Source organism: Pseudonaja textilis, chromosome Z (genome assembly GCF_049901715.1).
Source record: "Pseudonaja textilis isolate UNSWEBS1 chromosome Z, rPseTex1.2, whole genome shotgun sequence".
NCBI lineage: Eukaryota > Metazoa > Chordata > Lepidosauria > Squamata > Elapidae > Pseudonaja > Pseudonaja textilis.
This window is the reverse complement of record NC_142008.1, coordinates 104,938,374-104,956,193: the sequence shown is the minus strand read 5'-3', so window position 1 is coordinate 104,956,193 and position 17,820 is coordinate 104,938,374. Positions and strand designations below refer to the sequence as shown.

Genomic DNA, 17,820 nt, shown 5'->3' with positions numbered 1-17,820 from the left:
CCAACTTTATTTTGTTTGCTTAGCTATTATCTCGGACTCCTTGTGGAGGAAGGAATAAACAATAAGCTTTTGTGTTATGAAATGCTGAAGCGAAGAGTGTCTTATTTTCTCCCTGCATTTGTGCCAAAGAGTAGATCAGGCTTGGCAGCAAAACAAAAAATGGCTGCCAATCTATATTCGTAGATTTTCATGGGTACGGGTATGCAGGTCTTGGCATGCTTGAGTCTTTTCCCATGTAAGATTGAGAGTATCTTGGTGACATTTTGACAAGATCCCACTCGCCATCTTCAGGCTGGTGCTTTTGGCTTCTTGCTTGTGCAAGCAAAGCATGATCTGAGCTGTCACCTCTCTATAAATATTGGTGGGGAGGTTGGCTGTGTTGTCATTTCTTGATTGGTTGATGGAGTTGATGTTTGCAGATTGGCTGGCTTTTTTGTAAGAACCTGTGTGGCTGAGGTATTGGTTGTGTGTCTATCAGCCTCCTGTATTGTAATGACCTGGGTCATGGGTTGTGTGATGACCTTCTGAGTTCTATTGTTGTGACATCCTGGGTCTTGTGCTGTAATCTCCTGGGACGTTGACTGTGTTGTAACATCCTGAGGTTTTGTGGTGTAACCTCCTGAGTTCCATGATGTGATATCCTGAGTGGGTGGCTGTGATGTGACGTTCTGGGTTTGGGTTTGGCTCTGAGTTTGAGGCCTAGCTTATGTGTTCATGGCGTGTGTCCATTTGCATGGTTTGGGGGTCGGGGTGTGGGGCAGCTGGTGATGTAGTCATGGTTTGGTTTCTGGACTGTGGTTGCCTTACGTCTATGGGGTGGGTTTGGTTTTGAGTCTGGTGAGGGAGATTGGTGGTGGCAACATGTGTTGTTTTGGGTCCAGTGTTGGTTTTCGTGGCTGGGACTCATTTATTGATAAGGGGTAGTTTCCAGATGTCTGGTAGGTGGGAGGTATCATCCCGTTCATTCATGTTATGGGGGTGTTTCCCTATTTCGATGGCTTCACTGATTATTCTCTTGTTGAAGTGTTCAGTATTGGAGATTAATTTGGTTCCCTCAAAATTAATTTCATGTCCTGTGGCTTTAAGGTGCTGGAAAAGGGAGAAAGTATTTTCTTTTTTGCTGACTGTGTTCTTGTGTTCTGCGATGCGTGCATTTATTCTTCTGTTGGTTTGTCCAATGTATTGGGCAATTGTTGCATTGTATTTCATAAACTCCTTGCTTTTCTAGAGGGATCTTGTCTTTGGTGTTTCTTAGGATGTTGGGTGTTTTTTTGGTCAGTGCCAAAGGCTGTCCTGATATTGTGTTTGTAGAGAATTTTGCTGATTTTATCTGTGGTGCCTTTGATGTGGGGAGGAGAGTGATACTGTTGTCCTGTTCTGTATCTTGGTTTCTGGGGGGGGGGGTGTCCTTTAGGATTAGGTTGGCAATTGTGTTTCTTTGGAATCTGTTGGAAATTAATATGTTAGTGAGGGTGTGTAATTCTGTTCTCAGGTGGTCTTTGTCAGCTCCGCATTTGGTTCTGGAGATGAGGGTCTTGGCTATGGAGTGATCTGTGCAGGGTGGTGATGGGATTGCTAAATCTCTGCAGTTGTTTTGACAAGATTTCAGAAGTGGTTTCCTACTGCCCTACTGCCCTACTTTCTGGGGTTAAGAGAGAGTGACTGGACCAAGATCACAACTGGCTTTTTATGCTAGAGTAGGACTAGAACTCACAATCTGCCAGTTATTAGCCTGATCATTACTTTAAAGTGGCTCTGTTGCTTGCTTGCTTATTTGTTATAATCACAAGTTTACCTGATATAAGAAATGAGTTTCTGGGCAATGAACAAAACCCTAAGTTGCTTTCAGAAATCAAAGAAAAAGTAAAAGTGGAATCCCTGATGCCTTTAATATCAAAGATTAAAATATTTTGCTGTCATTAGTTTGTAGTTTGTTCTTGTTTCTAATAGAATATAAGTCCTGAAACAGGGAGGCCTTTGGAATAATTTCATCTTCTCAAATTTCCTGAGGAGAGCTAATAATGTAAAACTATTCAACACCACTGTCAATGCTACCGTCCTTCAAAAAGACCTTGATTGTGTGTCTGAATGGTCTAACAATTGGCAACTCCAAATATCTACCAACAAATGCTTTGTCCTACACACTGGTAAAAAAAATCTATATACCAAATACAATCTAGGTGGATATGACCTTGTTGATGACCCTCACTTTGTCAAGGACCTTGGAGTTCTCATATCAAATGATCTAAGCACCAAAGCTCACTGCAACAGTATTGCCAAAAAGGCTTTCAGAGTTGTAAATTTAATTTTATGAAGCTTCTCCTCTGGTAATACTGTTTTGCTAACTAGGGCATTCAAAACCTTTGCTAGTCCAATACTTAAATACAGGTCCACTGTCTGGAATCCGCACTGTATATCTGACATAAATACAATTGAGCGAGTCCAGAAATATTTTACCAGAAGAGTACTACATTCCTCTGTTCATAACAGAATATCCTACAACACCAGACTTGAGATTCTTGGCTTAGACAACCTTGAACTACGCCGTCTAAGATTAGACTTAAGCATAGTACATAAAATCATACATTACAACATCTTACCAGTTACTGAATATTTCAGCTTTAATCACAACAACACTAGAGTACACAACAGATATAAACTAAATGTAAACCACTCCAAACTCGATTGCAGGAAGTATGATTTCAGCAACTGAGTGGTTAATGTCTGGAATTCACTTCCTGATTCTGTTGTCACCCACTCAAACCCCCACTCCTTTACTCTCAAACTAACTTCTGTTGACCTCACCCCATTCCAAAGAGGTCTTAAGGGGCGTGCATAAGCTCACAATCATGCCTACCGTCCCTGTCCTATTGTCCCCAATTATTAGTTCCCATTTCTTGTATTTAAACTTATGTTTATTCTTGTTTCTGTTATATTGTAAGCTAAACAAATAAAATAAATAAATAAATAAATAAAATAACATTGTTTTAGTCTCCAGTCCCCTAATCATTTTTTTCCTGAACTCTTTCAAGAATCTCAAATATTTTTTATAATGTGGTCACCAAAACTGGATGCAGTATTTCAAGTGTAGTATTACAAAGGGTTTATGAAGTGATACTAATACTTCATGTTATTTTGATTTTATCCCTCTATAAATGAAACCTAGAATTGCATTGACTTTTTTGGCTGCTTCCATATACTTCTAGATAATATTTAACTGTCCATTAGGACTTCAGGATCCCTCTCACAGTTACAGGTACTGAGCCAAGTTTCACTTCATCTGTACTTAAACAATTGGTTTTTCTTGCATAACCTTACTTTTCTCTATATTGAATTTTGTTTTGTTATATAGAACAAAATATACTTGAAGATGCATTCTATACAGGCCTAGGATGAAAGTGAAAGTATGTGATACAATACACAAAAAGAACAAAAGTTTGCTTGCTTTGTTTTTGTTTTAGTTATGTTTTCTATGAATTGTATAATGGCCACGGCCAAATGCAGATCCAAAATGAGTAATATTCAGCTATTAATTCTTCTTAGAAATACCAAAGACATTAATAACTCCACATCAGAAATAAAGTACTGAAGAAGGTCTTGATTTGAGTGTTAAAAGAGAAGAGTTTGAGCACTATTACAGTATAATGCTTTGGCAGAAAATCCTCAGCTTTTACCAAACTGAAACAAAGTCAAACCAGACTCCCCTCTGCATTATTAATTAGATAAATAAATTGAGCCACAAATAGAACATATTTATTCCCACATGAGCACATCGCTTCATCAATTCCTAATTTTCTCCCAATGGCAGCAAAAAAACATTATAAACCAAATGAATGAGGCAATTCACAAATCATTCCGAACACATTCTGAATGATATGAGTTTTTATTTCTTGCCTAATTCTAACAAGTTGATTTCTTAGCGCTTAGGCAACTTTTCAGTTTTAATTAATTTGATATAAAGTTTCCTTAAGGTAAGGACTATCCCAAAATCTTATAGTTGTTCAATATTGGCATTTTATTAAAAGCTAAGAATTGTCTATCTGATAGATTTTATCTATAGGCAATTTATCAAAGGATCTTAATTTGAACTACTGTATATTTTCCTTTCATTGTGAAATGAAAATGCAAAAACAAGTATTTTTTAGATACGATTGATAGGTGAGTGAATATAAAAATGTAACGGTAATGTAATGAAAAACTAACTCTTATTAATCCATCTCTCTATTTGTATATTTAGCTAATTCTAATATGATATCCCTGAAGAGCTCTTTGTTCTCAAAGAGTATTTCAGAAAAATCTTATGATTATTTCAGCCTAGGCTTTCCAGACAGAGGCATTCCATGAGAATTCAAAGGAAGGCCATTTATTGAGAGAATTTAAATTTTAAGATTAAAACATATGTTGCCAAATTATTTTCAACCCTGTCTACTATATTGTATGAACTTAATCTGTATGAAGATATGTATGGAATCAATATGTAACATTGAAAATATAACAGTGTTTCTTATCTGCCTAGTGCTGGCCAGTTTCATGTGATTCTCCATAAAACAGGCTTAGAAATATAATCTGTAATGTACAATGTAGGTTTTACCCTGTTTACAGTCAATAGAATGGCCCAGAATTGGACCAGTGGTATGGAAGTACTGATAAACAATTTAATATGAGATTATAAATGTCTATTTCATTTTCTGGGGTTTGGGCAATATTCTTTGCAACAACTGTGTTTATAGAACATTCGAGGCTCAAATAAATCACGTTTACTATCCTAGTTCATCTATCATGATAAGAAAATGCTTTTATTGCAAAATATTGAATTGAAAATGATCCTACCCAATTTTAAACAAGTTTAATGAGAGCATCAGATAATTAATTCAAATGTGAGTACAATTACACTTTATTTTTTGCAGCACTCTTCACTAGAAACAAATGTTCTCTAAAGCAGGCATTGTGTATAAGCATCTATGGTTTGGGCATGTGTTGCCCCAAAGGAGAAACCTTATACTATGAATAAGAATAACAAATGAAAAGGAGTGCTTTGGGGTTTGATAGACTGGATTTAGAGATGGGAAAGTACATGCATGCAAAAAATTCTGTACACTTGTTTAGAACTTTGCTTTGCCAAGTAAAGTATAGGGATTCCAAACTGTCTACTCCATGGAAACAAACACAGAGACTCACATACAAATTTTATGGTCGTAGGTATATTGGAGATATTTTTCTACAGAATGAATTTAAATAGATGATTCATGATTGAATAGCAACGTCTTCTAGAAAATGATTAACATTGCCATATTAGGTACAGTAATGCTTTCTCAAATCACTAACCTGTTTTCCCTATTTGCAGAGATGAAGAACAGGACAGAAGTGTTCATTTTTCTAGGTCTAACAAAGGACCAGAGGCTACAACAGGTCTTCTTCACATTTTTCCTGCTGTTCTATGTAGCCTGTTTATTAGGAAATGGGGCCATTCTGGGAGTCACCCTGGTTGAGCCTCGTCTCCACACACCCATGTATTTTTTTCTGGGGAACCTTTCTTGCTTGGATATATGCTACTCTACTGTGACTGTGCCCAAAATGCTAAGCGGCTTCCTTAGAAAGAATCAATCAATCTCCTTTATTGGCTGCCTCACTCAATTGCACTTTTTCCACTTCCTAGGCAGTAGTGAGGCTGTACTGCTGGGTATCATGGCATATGATCGATACGTAGCTATTTGTCATCCTCTGCGTTATACTGTCATCATGAGTAAATGGGCTTGTATTACTCTAGCTGGGACCACATGGGCTGCTGGCTTCTTTCATGCCTTGATGCATACAGTGGTGACTTCCCAGCTATGGTTCTGTGGCCCTAATCTTATTGCACATTTTTTCTGTGACATTAAACCCCTACTTAAATTAGCTTGCAGTAGCACAACCCTCAACCTCATCCTGCTGAAACTTGTCACTGGTTCTATTGCTCTGAGTCCTTTCTTTTTCACACTTCTCTCGTATTTTTACATCATCTCCTTCCTCTTCTTCAAGGTTCAGTCATGGCGAAACCGTTGGAAAGCCTTTTCCACCTGTGTATCCCATCTGAGTGTGGTGGCCATCTTCTATATTCCAGTACTTTCCAACTACATGGTTGCTTCTGCTAGTGATTCTTCTGAAAATGATATGATCATTTCTGTATTATACAGTATAATAACACCTGTTTTAAATCCTCTGATCTACACACTGAGGAATCAAAGATTATAAACAAAAATCTTCATTTTGAAAGGGATTAAATGCCTGTATCTTTGAAAATAAAGGAAGTGGTGATTAATATTTTCAAAGCATTCTTATAGTTTGAACCCATCCATCCAAATTCTTTCCATACCCTTCCTTCATTAATGTCATGTTATAATGACTCAGGGTCCAACTCCAGGGCTTTCAAATGCATTGTTACATGAAACTAAATGTTTTATTCCCATTTCTTTGGCAAATTTGTACAACTGATTATTTTAATTTATTTGCACATAGTTTTAAAGATTTATTTGGCACTTACCCCTAATTCTAGACCTACATGTTTAATAACTGAAGAAAAAAATACATTGTAAAAAGCATTGCAAAGTTTCTTGACAGAACAATTTTCACATTTTAGAGATACAGAATAGTGCTTATAAATTTCATTCTTGATTGTTCACATTCTTATCAACTTTGTAACTTATATATTCTATAGCCGTGATGGTGAACCTATGGCACGTATGCTGGAAGTGGCACACTGAGCCATCTCTGCCGACACACGAGCCATCGCTGTGGATCAGATTCACTGTGCATGCATGCATGCCTCCTGCCAGCCAGCTCATGTCATGCATGCGCGGGGGGTGGGGCATGCATGGAAGATGCATGCACATGCACAAAGATGTGGGTTGCATGGGGGGTGCTAATGCAAACCTAAATAGTATTAACAGAGGGATACAATCAAGATCAAGGAAGGTACTAATACCATTCTATAAGCCTTAGTAAGACCACACCTAGAGTACTGCATCCAGTTTTGGTCACCACATTATAAAAAAGATGTTGAGACCCTAGAAAAAGTACAGAGAAGAGCAACCAGGATGATTAGGGGATTGGAGACTAAAACATACGAAGAATGATTACAGGAACTGGGCTTGGCTAGTCTAGTAAAGAAAAGGACCGGGCAGATATGATAGAGGTCTTCCAATATTTGAGGGGCTTCCACAGAGAGGAAGGGGTCAAGCTATTTTCTAAAGTCCCTGTAGGCCAGATAAGAAATAATGGATGGAAACTGAACAAAGAGTGATTTAACCTGGATATAAGGAGAAACTCTCTGACAGTGAGAACAATCAACCAATGGAACACTTACCCTCAGAAGTTGTGGGAGTGCCATCCCTTGAGACTTTCAAGAAGAGATTGGACTGCCATTTGTCAGAAATGTATAAGGTCTCCCGCTTGGTCTGGAGGTTGGACTAGATGACCTACAAGGTCCCTTCCAACTCTGATTATCTGTTATCTGTTTCTTGCCTTGAACTATAATCAGATTATTTCATGCATGCTTAGTCCTTATTACTATATCAAATGATACTTTCAAGAATCATCAGCTTATACTTGTATATTTCCTGTATAACTTTTTGCTGAAAATAAAAAGAGATTCATTTTAACACCTGGGGAAATAATAAATTTATCCATTAAATTATTGTTAAATAATTGGCTACAAGAATTATATACATAATTTAATTCAATAAATGTATTTCTTCACAACCATTGGTAGTTACTTTTTTCCCTAATGGCAAGAAATGAAGTTATAAGGCAAACATATTTTGCAAAGATGAAAATCATTCAAGATACTTTCTATAAAGAAGGTTGATTATTTGCATCTCTTCTAATTACACCCTGTTGTTTTCTTTGACTCTTGGGCAAATTTATCTTCAGTTATAATTTCCTCTTATTTAGTGAGAAAGATGTCTCATTAAGGTATGAATTATTTGGATATTTCACTTACTCAAAATATTACTCAGGGCATATGTTTGACAAATTCTTTTACCTTTAAAAATAATATACAGGTACTTATTTTTAAGACAGACAAATATATGCTAAATGTGCCTAAACAATAAGGGAAAAAAAGCAAGATATGTGAAGACCTAATATATATTAATCCAGGTGGTATTAGCTGTGTGATATAATTATTGTTTTGACAACACAAAATTTTTGATATCCTTCTCAACTTTCCTGATTGACAAAGGGATTGCCAGGGAAGAAATATGGGTATATTTTGAAAAGTTCTGCAGAGATTTTATTTACCAGTTTTGATTGTTGGCTTAAAAAATGAAATATTGTATAGCAAGCATTTTATTTATTTACTTATTGATTGAGTGATTGATTTCCTATCTTTTAGCATTTTTATAAATAATTCAAGGTAGCAGACATACCTAATATCCTTCCTCCTCCTATTTTCCCCACAATGTAAAAATCTATCTTGTAAAGCAAATAGGACAGCATACCTGTTGCAGTGAATCTTCTCTCAGCAATAGTAGTTTGCTACCTTTTTAGATATTCATACAGACAAAACAACATCATGCATGCTCAGTTGACGAGGAACTGAGGCTATGTGTGTTAGTTTTGATTGTAATATGAAACCATTATTGTAGGAGAAGGACAGTGTCAGATATTACATCTTAAAGAAGGATCTTTAAAATAACGCAGGAAGAAAATAACAGGGAAAAAGAAACATGGAAATGGGATTAACAGCTGGCAGCTTTCATAACATGCCAACAAAATTCTACAGCATAATCATGTATAACAGGTTCAAAATATCTTGCATCTTATAATTAATCTCTAGCCTTTCACAATGTCTAAATAAATTCTCAATATTTTCATGATTTTATTTGGTTCTTTAATAAGGTGGTCTGTTTGTTTCAATGTTGTTTCAATGACAATATTTCTCACTGATTTATTTTTATCAGCATAATAGCATATTGCTGGGATAAAAACATTGATGATTGAACAAAAAAAGTAAAGAACCACTAATGAGCACTAAAAGTGCATCTCAATTAATAAATAATTTCATAATCTGGAAACCTAGACGACTATGATCTAAAGGGAACAAAAACCAGAATATTAACCCAGAAATAATTAGTATAAAATTAAAACTAGTTCAGGAGGTCATTTTTCTCCTTCCATAGTCAACAAAATCATTCTATTATTTCTGCAAAGTGGCAGAGGAAAATACATATTTTTAAAATATATGTTTAGGATGACACCATCATTTTTGCCATTGTAGATCTGTCACAATGGCATCATCAGCAAAATTGTGTTTTTCTTTATCTACATATCTGTGTCCTATCATTCTGTCACTGTCATGCTCAGAAGTGAGATGGATTTAAAGTAGCTGAAGTTTAATGTTCTATAAATTTATTTATTTATTTATTTTGTCAAGTGATTATAAGATAACAGGTATAAGCATAAGCACGATTATGAATAAATGAAATGGATATGAATAAAAAAAGAAACAATAGGACAGGGATGGTGAGGCACGTTGGTGCACTTATACACACCTACAGACCTTCTCTGCAGGAAGGGCAGGTCAATAGTAGACAGTCTAAGGTTAAAGTTTTGGGTTTGGGAAGAAACCACAGTCAGGTAGAGTATTCCAGACATTGACCACTCTGTTGCTGAAGTCGTATTTCCTGAAATCAAGTTTGGTGTGGTTAACCTTGAGTCTGTATCTATTGTGTGTTGTTGTATTGTTATGGTTGAAGCTAAAGTATTCATTGACAGGTAGGACATTGCAATGTATAATTTTATGTACTATACTTAGATCAGACCAAAGGCAACATAGTTCTAGATTTTCTAGGTCTAGAATTTCAAGTCTGGTGGCATAAGATATTCTGCAATGAGTAGAGGACTCTTCTTGTGAAGTATTCCCAGACTTTCTCAACTGTATTAATATCAGATATGTAATGTATGGGTTCCAGACTGATGAACTGTATTCAGAAGTACTGGTCTAGCAAAAGTTTTGTATGCTCTAGTTAGTAGTGTGATATTACCTGAGAAAAAGCTACACGAGGATAAGGTTAACAACTCTTAATGGCTTTTTGGCTATGTAGTTACAGTGGGCTCTAGCACTTAGATCATTAGAGATGAGTACTCCAAGGTCCTTTACAGAGTTTGGATCATCAACAAGGACTTGATTATTCAGATTGCATTTTATTTTCTGATTTTTTTTGCCAATATGTAATACAGAGCATTTATTTGTTGAGATTTGAGGTTGCCATTTGTTTGATCATTCTGATACATAGTCAAGATCTTTTTGAAGGGTAGCAGTTTTGTCTGTGGTATTGAACAGCTTTACATCATCAGTGAAAAGAATGCAGTTGCTCTTAATATGATCACAGAGGTCATTTATGTAGAGTATGAAGAGAGTTGGTCCTAGAACACTGCCTTGGGGGACACCACTGTTGACAGGTACAGAATTTGATAGGACGCGCCCAATTTTGACCATTTGTTGTCTGTTTGACAGGAATGCTTCTATCCAGTTATGCAGGTATCCAGAGATACCATAAGATTTTAGTTTTAGAAGTAGTTTGTCGCGTATCACTGAATCAAAGGCTTTACAGACGTCTATGTAAATTGTGCCTATTGCTTTGCCCTGATCAAGTTGTGTAGTCTATATGTTTTTGCAGTGTAAGAGTTGCAGATTATAGGATAGTTTTTTTTTTCTGAAACCAAATTGTTTATTAGAGAGTAGGTTATTTCTCTCAAAGTGGAGGATAATGGATTAGTTAATAATTGATTCCATGACTTTACAGGTGATGCAGCAAAAAGAGATTGGTCTATAATTTTCAAATAGGCTGGGGTCTCCTTTTTTGAAGATGGGGATGACTGTGGCTTGTGACCATAGGTTTGGCAAGGAGCTGGTCCTGAAAGATTTTTCAAAGGTTATGCTTAGAGGTTCGGCTATGGCAATAGAGAGCTTTTTTAGGAAGTAGGCATATATTCCATCTGGTCCAATAGATAGAGATGGTTTTAGATTGTGTACTGCTTTTTCAACATTGTCTTCTATAAAATTGATATGTATCTATCATTGTAGTTGTCTATGGTTTGACTAGGAATATTTATCTGTAATTAACATCTCATTTTTGTTGCTGCTTTCTTTCTTTTTTAGTGATGGAAAACCAAACAGAAGTAAATATATTCATCTTCATGGGTTTGACCAGTCACTCCAATTTTCAGTGTCTTCTATTTACAATCTTCCTGCTTTTGTATTTGGCTACATTAGTGTGGAATGGTGCTATTATTTTTATACTTTTATCTGTACCACGCCTTCACACTCCCATGTATTTTTTCCTTGGAAATCTTTCCTGCCTTGATATTTTCTTTTCAACAGTCACTGTACCAAATATGCTAGCTGGATTTCTTTCAGAGTTGCACACAATATCTTTCAAGGGCTGTATGGTCCAGCTGCACTTTTTCCATTTCTTGGGAAGTAGCGAAGTCATTCTTCTTGGAATCATGGCTTATGACCGCTATGTTGCAATATGTGATCCTCTGCGGTACATGGTCATCATGAGAAAAGAAATTTGTCTCCTAATGGCAACAGCTGCCTGGTGCACTGGATTTTTCCATGCCTTGATGCATGCAGTGGTGACTGCTCACCTCCCCTTTTGTGGATCAAATCACATTGAACACTTTTTCTGTGACATCAAGCCTTTGTTGAAACTGGCCTGTGGTAGCACATACGTTAATCTTATGCTCCTCAGTATTGTGACCACTTGTATTGTTATGGGTCCTTTTATTTTCATACTCCTCTCCTACCTCTATATTATTATTTTCCTTCTTGTAAAGGTTAAGACACGAAGTGGTTGGCAAAAAACCTTCTCTACCTGTGGATCCCATCTAACTGTGGTGGCTTTACTTTACATTCCTGTATTGTTTAATTATATGATTCCCACTGTGGGTAATTCATCAAACCAGGATATGATAATAACACTCATATATAGTGCAATTACCCCAGTTTTAAACCCACTTATTTATACACTGAGAAATCAGGAGGTTAAACTAACAATGAAGAAAATGTGGAGAAAACAACAACCCTTTTTTGGTTAATAGAAATTTTGGAAAGATATTGCAGCTATGATGGTTCAGTATCACAAGTGGACCTTCTATCATTTCCTAAACTAGAATTCTTCAAATAAACTCTTTTAATTATTTGAAATTCTAAGGAATATAAGATTCTCAGAAGCCTCATTTCTTAACCACTTTTAGATAAACTAATCAACAGCTAAAAAGAGGTTTTCTGAGGATAAAAAATTCACTTGGTGAATTATTTTTTTCTGAATTAAAAAGAAATAAAGAAAAAATAAAGACTTAAAAACATTTGTCAAAAAAGCTTAAAAAGTAGTCAATGTTAGAAAATTTAAAATAGGCTTGGCAACTCTATGCTGCATTGGGTTATTATTTCAGAAATATTTATTTATTTTAACAGAGAACCAGAATAATCATGTGTGGGCAAAAAACCAGTGGGAGCAGAAGTGACTGCTGACTATCTACTGGTTTCCACACTGAAATTCTTTGTGGCAAGTTGACAGGTAGCATCAGAAATCTTCTTTGCTGTTACACTCACATGCCCCTATATGTTTAGGAATCTTTAGTGAATATTCTGAATTAATATTCCACAGAAATTCCCCTCACCAACAAACAAAACACTTGCAATGAGTTCAAGGCAAGGCAAGTATACTGAGTCAAGGTAAGCCCTTGAAACCAAAACAAGTCCCCAAATCCAACACTTCAAATACAAAGGTTGAGCCCAAGAAGCAAAGCCAAGCCTACAAAGTCAAAGCAAATCCATGAGTAATAGACAAGTCCAGAGTCTGTGAAACATTATCTAAATCTCAAGGCAAGAGTCACAAATACAGGAGCACAAACAGCCAGGAAACTGATACATTGTTTCCAGCATTGTTCCCCTCTGATTTTCTGTTTTTTTTTTTTTGTTGCCAATATGTAAAACAGAGCATTTATTTGAGATTTGAAGTTGCCATTTATTTGAGATTTGAAGTTGCCATTTGTTTGACCATTCTGATACATAGTCAAGATCTTTTTGAAGGGTAGCAGTATTGTCTGTGGTATTGAACAGCTTTACATCATCAGCGAAGAGAACACAGTTGCTCTTAATATGATCACAGAGGTCATTTATGTAGAGTATGAAGAGAGTTGGTCCGAGAACACTGCCTTGGGGGCCATCACTATTGACAGGTACAGAATTTGATAGGACACTCCCAATTTTGACCATTTGTTGTCTGTTTGACAGGAATGCTTCTATCCAGTTATGCAGTTGTCCAGAGATACCGTAAGATTTTAGTTTTAGGAGTAGTTTGTTGTGTACCACTGAATCAAAGGCTTTACAGAAGTCTATGTAGGTTGTGTCTATTGTTTTGCTTTGATCGAGTTTTGTAGTCCATATGTTTTTGCAGTGTAAGAGTTCCAGATTACAGAATAGTTTTTTTTCTGAAACCAAATTGTTTCTTAGAGAGGAGGTTGTTTGTCTCTAAGTGGAGGATAATGGATTGGTTAATAATTGACACCATAACTTTACAGGTGACGCAGCATAAGGAGATTGGTCTGTAATTTTCAACTAGGCTGGGCTCTCCCTTTTTGAAGATGGGAATGACCATGGCTTGTGACCATAGTTTAGGCAAGGAGCTGGTCCTGAAAGATTTTTCAAAAATTATGCTTAGAGGTTCTGCTATGGCAGTGGATAGCTTTTTAAAGAAGTAGGCACATATTCCATCTGGTCCAACAGATAGAGATGGTTTTAGATTGTGTAGTGCTTTTTCAACATTGTCTTCTGTAAAATCACTATGTATTAGATCATTGTAGTTGTCAGTGGTTCAGCTAGGAAATACTGGGCATGATCCATTGCTGTTTACAAATACTGAGCCAAAGAATGTGTTAAAGAGGTTGGCTTTAATGGTGTCATTGTTACAATCTTTACCACTAGGTCCTATCAGGGATGGGATGGACCTTGAGTCTTTTAGTTTGTTATTTACAAAATTGTAGAAAGTGCGGGTGGAATTTGTGCGTAGGTTTTCCTCTTGTTTAATGTGATAATTGGTGCATTCAGTCTTTATCTTGTGGCATAAATTTTTGTATTGGCTTTTGAAATTGGCAACATGACCAGATTTGTTTTTCCACCAGAGTGATCTCTGTTTGGATTGAAGTTTCCTTATTGTTATGGGTAATCTGTTTTTTTTTTTGTTTTTGTTTTGGGAGTTGTTGGTACATATAGTTTGATGACTCTTTTGACTTCAAATAAAAATACGTTGTAATGGTCTTCAACAGTATTGCATCCAGCGAATAGAGATTGCCAGTCAAGGGATGAGAGATCATTGTCTATAAGATCAGAGTTGCCTTTTTTGAAGTTATAATTTGGGATTACATCATTGTGATGATTTTTGTGTGGGCGTATGTTGAGACAAAAGTCAATCATATTGTGGTCACTGTTGGAAAAGGGTTCTTTAGTTTGTATTCCATAAATTAAATTCAAACTATTGCAGAAGATCAGATCGAGGCAGTTGTTTAGTCTAGTATTGTTGGTTACTAGTTGTTCCAGTCCCAGATTTGTAACAGCATTGTAAAAGGTTGTGTGTATGGATTCAGTTGTACATTTGTTTAGGGTCCAGTCAATATGAGATAGATTTGATAAATTTGATAAACAAAAGAATTTTAATACTAGAGGGTTTTGATCTCCAACTTGGATGGCACGCATTTATGTGGGATGGAAAGAGTAAACACCACTTTCAAAGGCATTATATAAGGAATGTGCTACTAAATATTTGGGAAAAGATAAAAAAGTACATTATTGCAAGGTCCCACTGTGGTTATCCACAATGGAGGCAGTTACACATCCAAATGTTTTAGATTTTGACAATATTGTAAGATATAAAGATTTATTACATCAAAATGGAGAGTTAAAGGCTAGGAATCAAATACAAATTTTAGGAAAAGAGATACCATGGTGGCCCTATGTGCAGATACAATCACATTACAAAAAACATAAAGAAAAATTTGGCTTGAACATGACCTACCAAGAATTAGATAAAATTTGGCAAGGAGAGGAAAGGAAGATGATTAGTAAAATATACAAATATCTATTGGATTATAAACTAAAAGAAGAAGTCAAGGAGTGTATGATAATTTGAGCAAAAAATGTGGGCCAGTATTGAATTAGACAAGTGGGAACATATTTGTGAAACAAACTACAAATTAACTATTTCAGCCTCATATAAAAAGAACATCTATAAAATGGTGTATTGTTGGCACTTGCCACCCGCAAGACTGGCTAAAATGTTCCCAAACCTCCCCCTCAACTGCTGGAAGTGTAACTGAATCCAGGGAACATATTTTCATATGTGGTGGACCTGTCCATTTGGGAAAATATTTTGGAAAAATATCAAAAATTGGATTTTAAATATAACTAAACAAGAAGTAAAACTTGAACCCAAAACTTTCTTACTGGGTATGATAGATTCAAAAATGGAAACAAAATACCAATGTTTAATTTTACACATTATAATGGCAGCTAGAATAAGCTATGCACAAAATTGGAAATTGTCTACCACCCCTTCAGAGGAGATGGTCATCAAAAAAATTAATGAGTGCGCAGAGATGGATAGCCTAATAAAACTACTAAAAAATAACCAAGATAATTATTACTATAAAACATGGAATTGCTGGTATGAATGGTTATAAAAAGGCAATATTTGACAACTGGATAAGTTATAAAGTTATTGAAGACGTGCATTTAATCATAAAGCATTTTGTGAAACTAAAACATTGAAAGAACAAAGAAGGTATTGTAACAAGGCAAATCACGTCATTGTTAAAAAATGTTTTTAAAAAGTGTGTAATGTGTAATCATTGCTCAACTTTCGCTGCAAAATGTATATATGTATATATATATATATATATATCTGTTTATATGTTCATTTGTTTTTTAAATGTTTTAAATGTATGATTCTTATATAAACTATATTTTAATTTGAAAAAAAAAAAAGAATTCTAGTCCTGCCTTAGCCATAAAAACCAACTGGGTGACCTTGAGCGAGTCATTTACTCTCAGCCTAACTCACTTCACAAGGTTGTTGAGAAAATAGGAAGAGGAAGGTATGTTAGAATGTTCACTACTTTGAGTTATTAGTAAAAAATAATAAAGGCATGATACAAATAAATTAAATCTTGGAGTCCTACTGGACAATTATTTAAATATGAGCCAGCAGTATGCTGCAGCCACCAAAAAAGCCAGTGCAATCCTAGACTACATTAACAGAGGGATAGATCACATGAAATTAGTATTACTTTATAATGCCTTGGTAGAACCACACTTGGAATACTACATCCATATTTGGTCTTCACAATATATAAAGATATTGAGAATCTGGAAGGAGTGCAGGGAAGAGCAACAAAGATGATTAGGGGACTGGAGGCAAAAACATATGAAGAACAGCTGCAGGAATTGGGTATGTCTAGTCTAGTGAAAAGAAGGACTAGGTGTTATGTGATAGCAGTGTTCCAATATTTAAGGGGTGACAACGAAGAAGAGGGAGACAATCTATTTTCCAAAGCACCAAAAGGCAATGCAAGATGCAATGGGTAAGCAAGGAGAGAATCAAGCTAGAACTAAGGAGAAATTTCTTGAAAGTGAGAGCAATTAACTGTCAAGATTCCGACTAATGAACTCAATCAATTCAGCACTCCAAGACTTGCAACTTTCTCAAAGAACTATTTTATTGAGTGCATCATTTGGCACCAATGAAAACAAAACCATGTCTAAGTATTCCACATGGTTTAGTATAATTAAATAATAGAAAATTTCCTCCCTCATTATCACAAGTCACATTGTCTAATTAGATGTTCTTGTGTCTCCTTGGCAACTTCTTCTAGTCCCTGGATAGCACCTGTTGGGATGATCTTGTTTCCCATGGGATGATCTATTGTTATTGCATCTCCCCACCCCATTCTGTGTGGCAAGTTGAGAAATGGAAAGATGGCTGCAGCAGGCCTGATCAATTTCAAACTTGACAGTCGGATCCCCCAAGAAGTGAGAAGCACCTGGAAAAACATCAAGTATACACATAAATTAATAAAAGCTAGGCTCCCCTATCTCCCCTGGGAGATCCAGTTTCTGTGGGTATTTCTCATGAAACTTCCTGATCCATTGATCTGCCCTTATATTCTGCACTTTCACCCATCTAGCTTTTGACATTGGATATCCCTTCCACTGGACTAGGTATTGAAGTTTGTCTTTATATAACCTGGAATACAGGATCCTTTTAATCTTGTAATGTGTCTCACATTCCACTATGATTGGACCTGGAGCTATCCTGGCTATTGGCCTCAGTTTTGACCTCACCAGCAGCTTAAGCAAATTGCAATGGAACACAGGATGCACTTTTCTTATTAGGCATGGCAGTTTTAATTCCACAGTCACTGGGTTTATGATTTTCATTAGGGGGAAAGGCCCTATAAATTTCAACCCAGCTTTCAGCAGGGCAGTTTCAGCTTCAGATACTTTCTAAGTCTCTGTAGCTTTGACTAGCACTTGTTTTACATTTCTCTAAGCAATCTGCAAAGAACCCACCCATTCTGTCAATCTCGCTGAGGAGCAGGGTTCCTGAGGGAATTCTGGCATGGGGACAAATTCCACCCCATGGCTACTTTGAATGGGGTACATCCCATGCTGCTATCAACATCATTGTATGCAACCTCAGCAAACAGCAGGAGATCTGCCCAGTTAGACTGCAGGAAGTTGACATAGCATCTCAAGTATTCCATTAGCATAGCATCTCA

At 36.1% G+C, this 17,820-nt stretch overlaps 2 protein-coding genes and 1 pseudogene across 2 annotated transcripts in view; all 3 read left to right on the top strand.

Moving 5' to 3' along the window:
- The first annotated feature begins 307 nt into the window (after nucleotides 1-307).
- LOC113452026 (olfactory receptor 5AR1-like) overlaps nucleotides 308-17,820 on the top strand; it is a 36,280-nt gene continuing 18,767 nt past the window's right edge. The window contains exon 1 of the mRNA XM_087915941.1: nucleotides 308-645. The gene's annotated coding sequence lies outside the window, so the exon portion shown is untranslated. The remainder of the gene's footprint in view (nucleotides 646-17,820) is intronic.
- On the top strand, nucleotides 5,347-6,276 carry LOC113452032 (olfactory receptor 12D1-like). Its single transcript, XM_026723439.2, is given in 1 exon segment — nucleotides 5,347-6,276. A coding segment is annotated over 1 exon segment (930 nt).
- On the top strand, nucleotides 11,143-12,032 carry LOC113452024 (olfactory receptor 12D1-like; annotated as a pseudogene).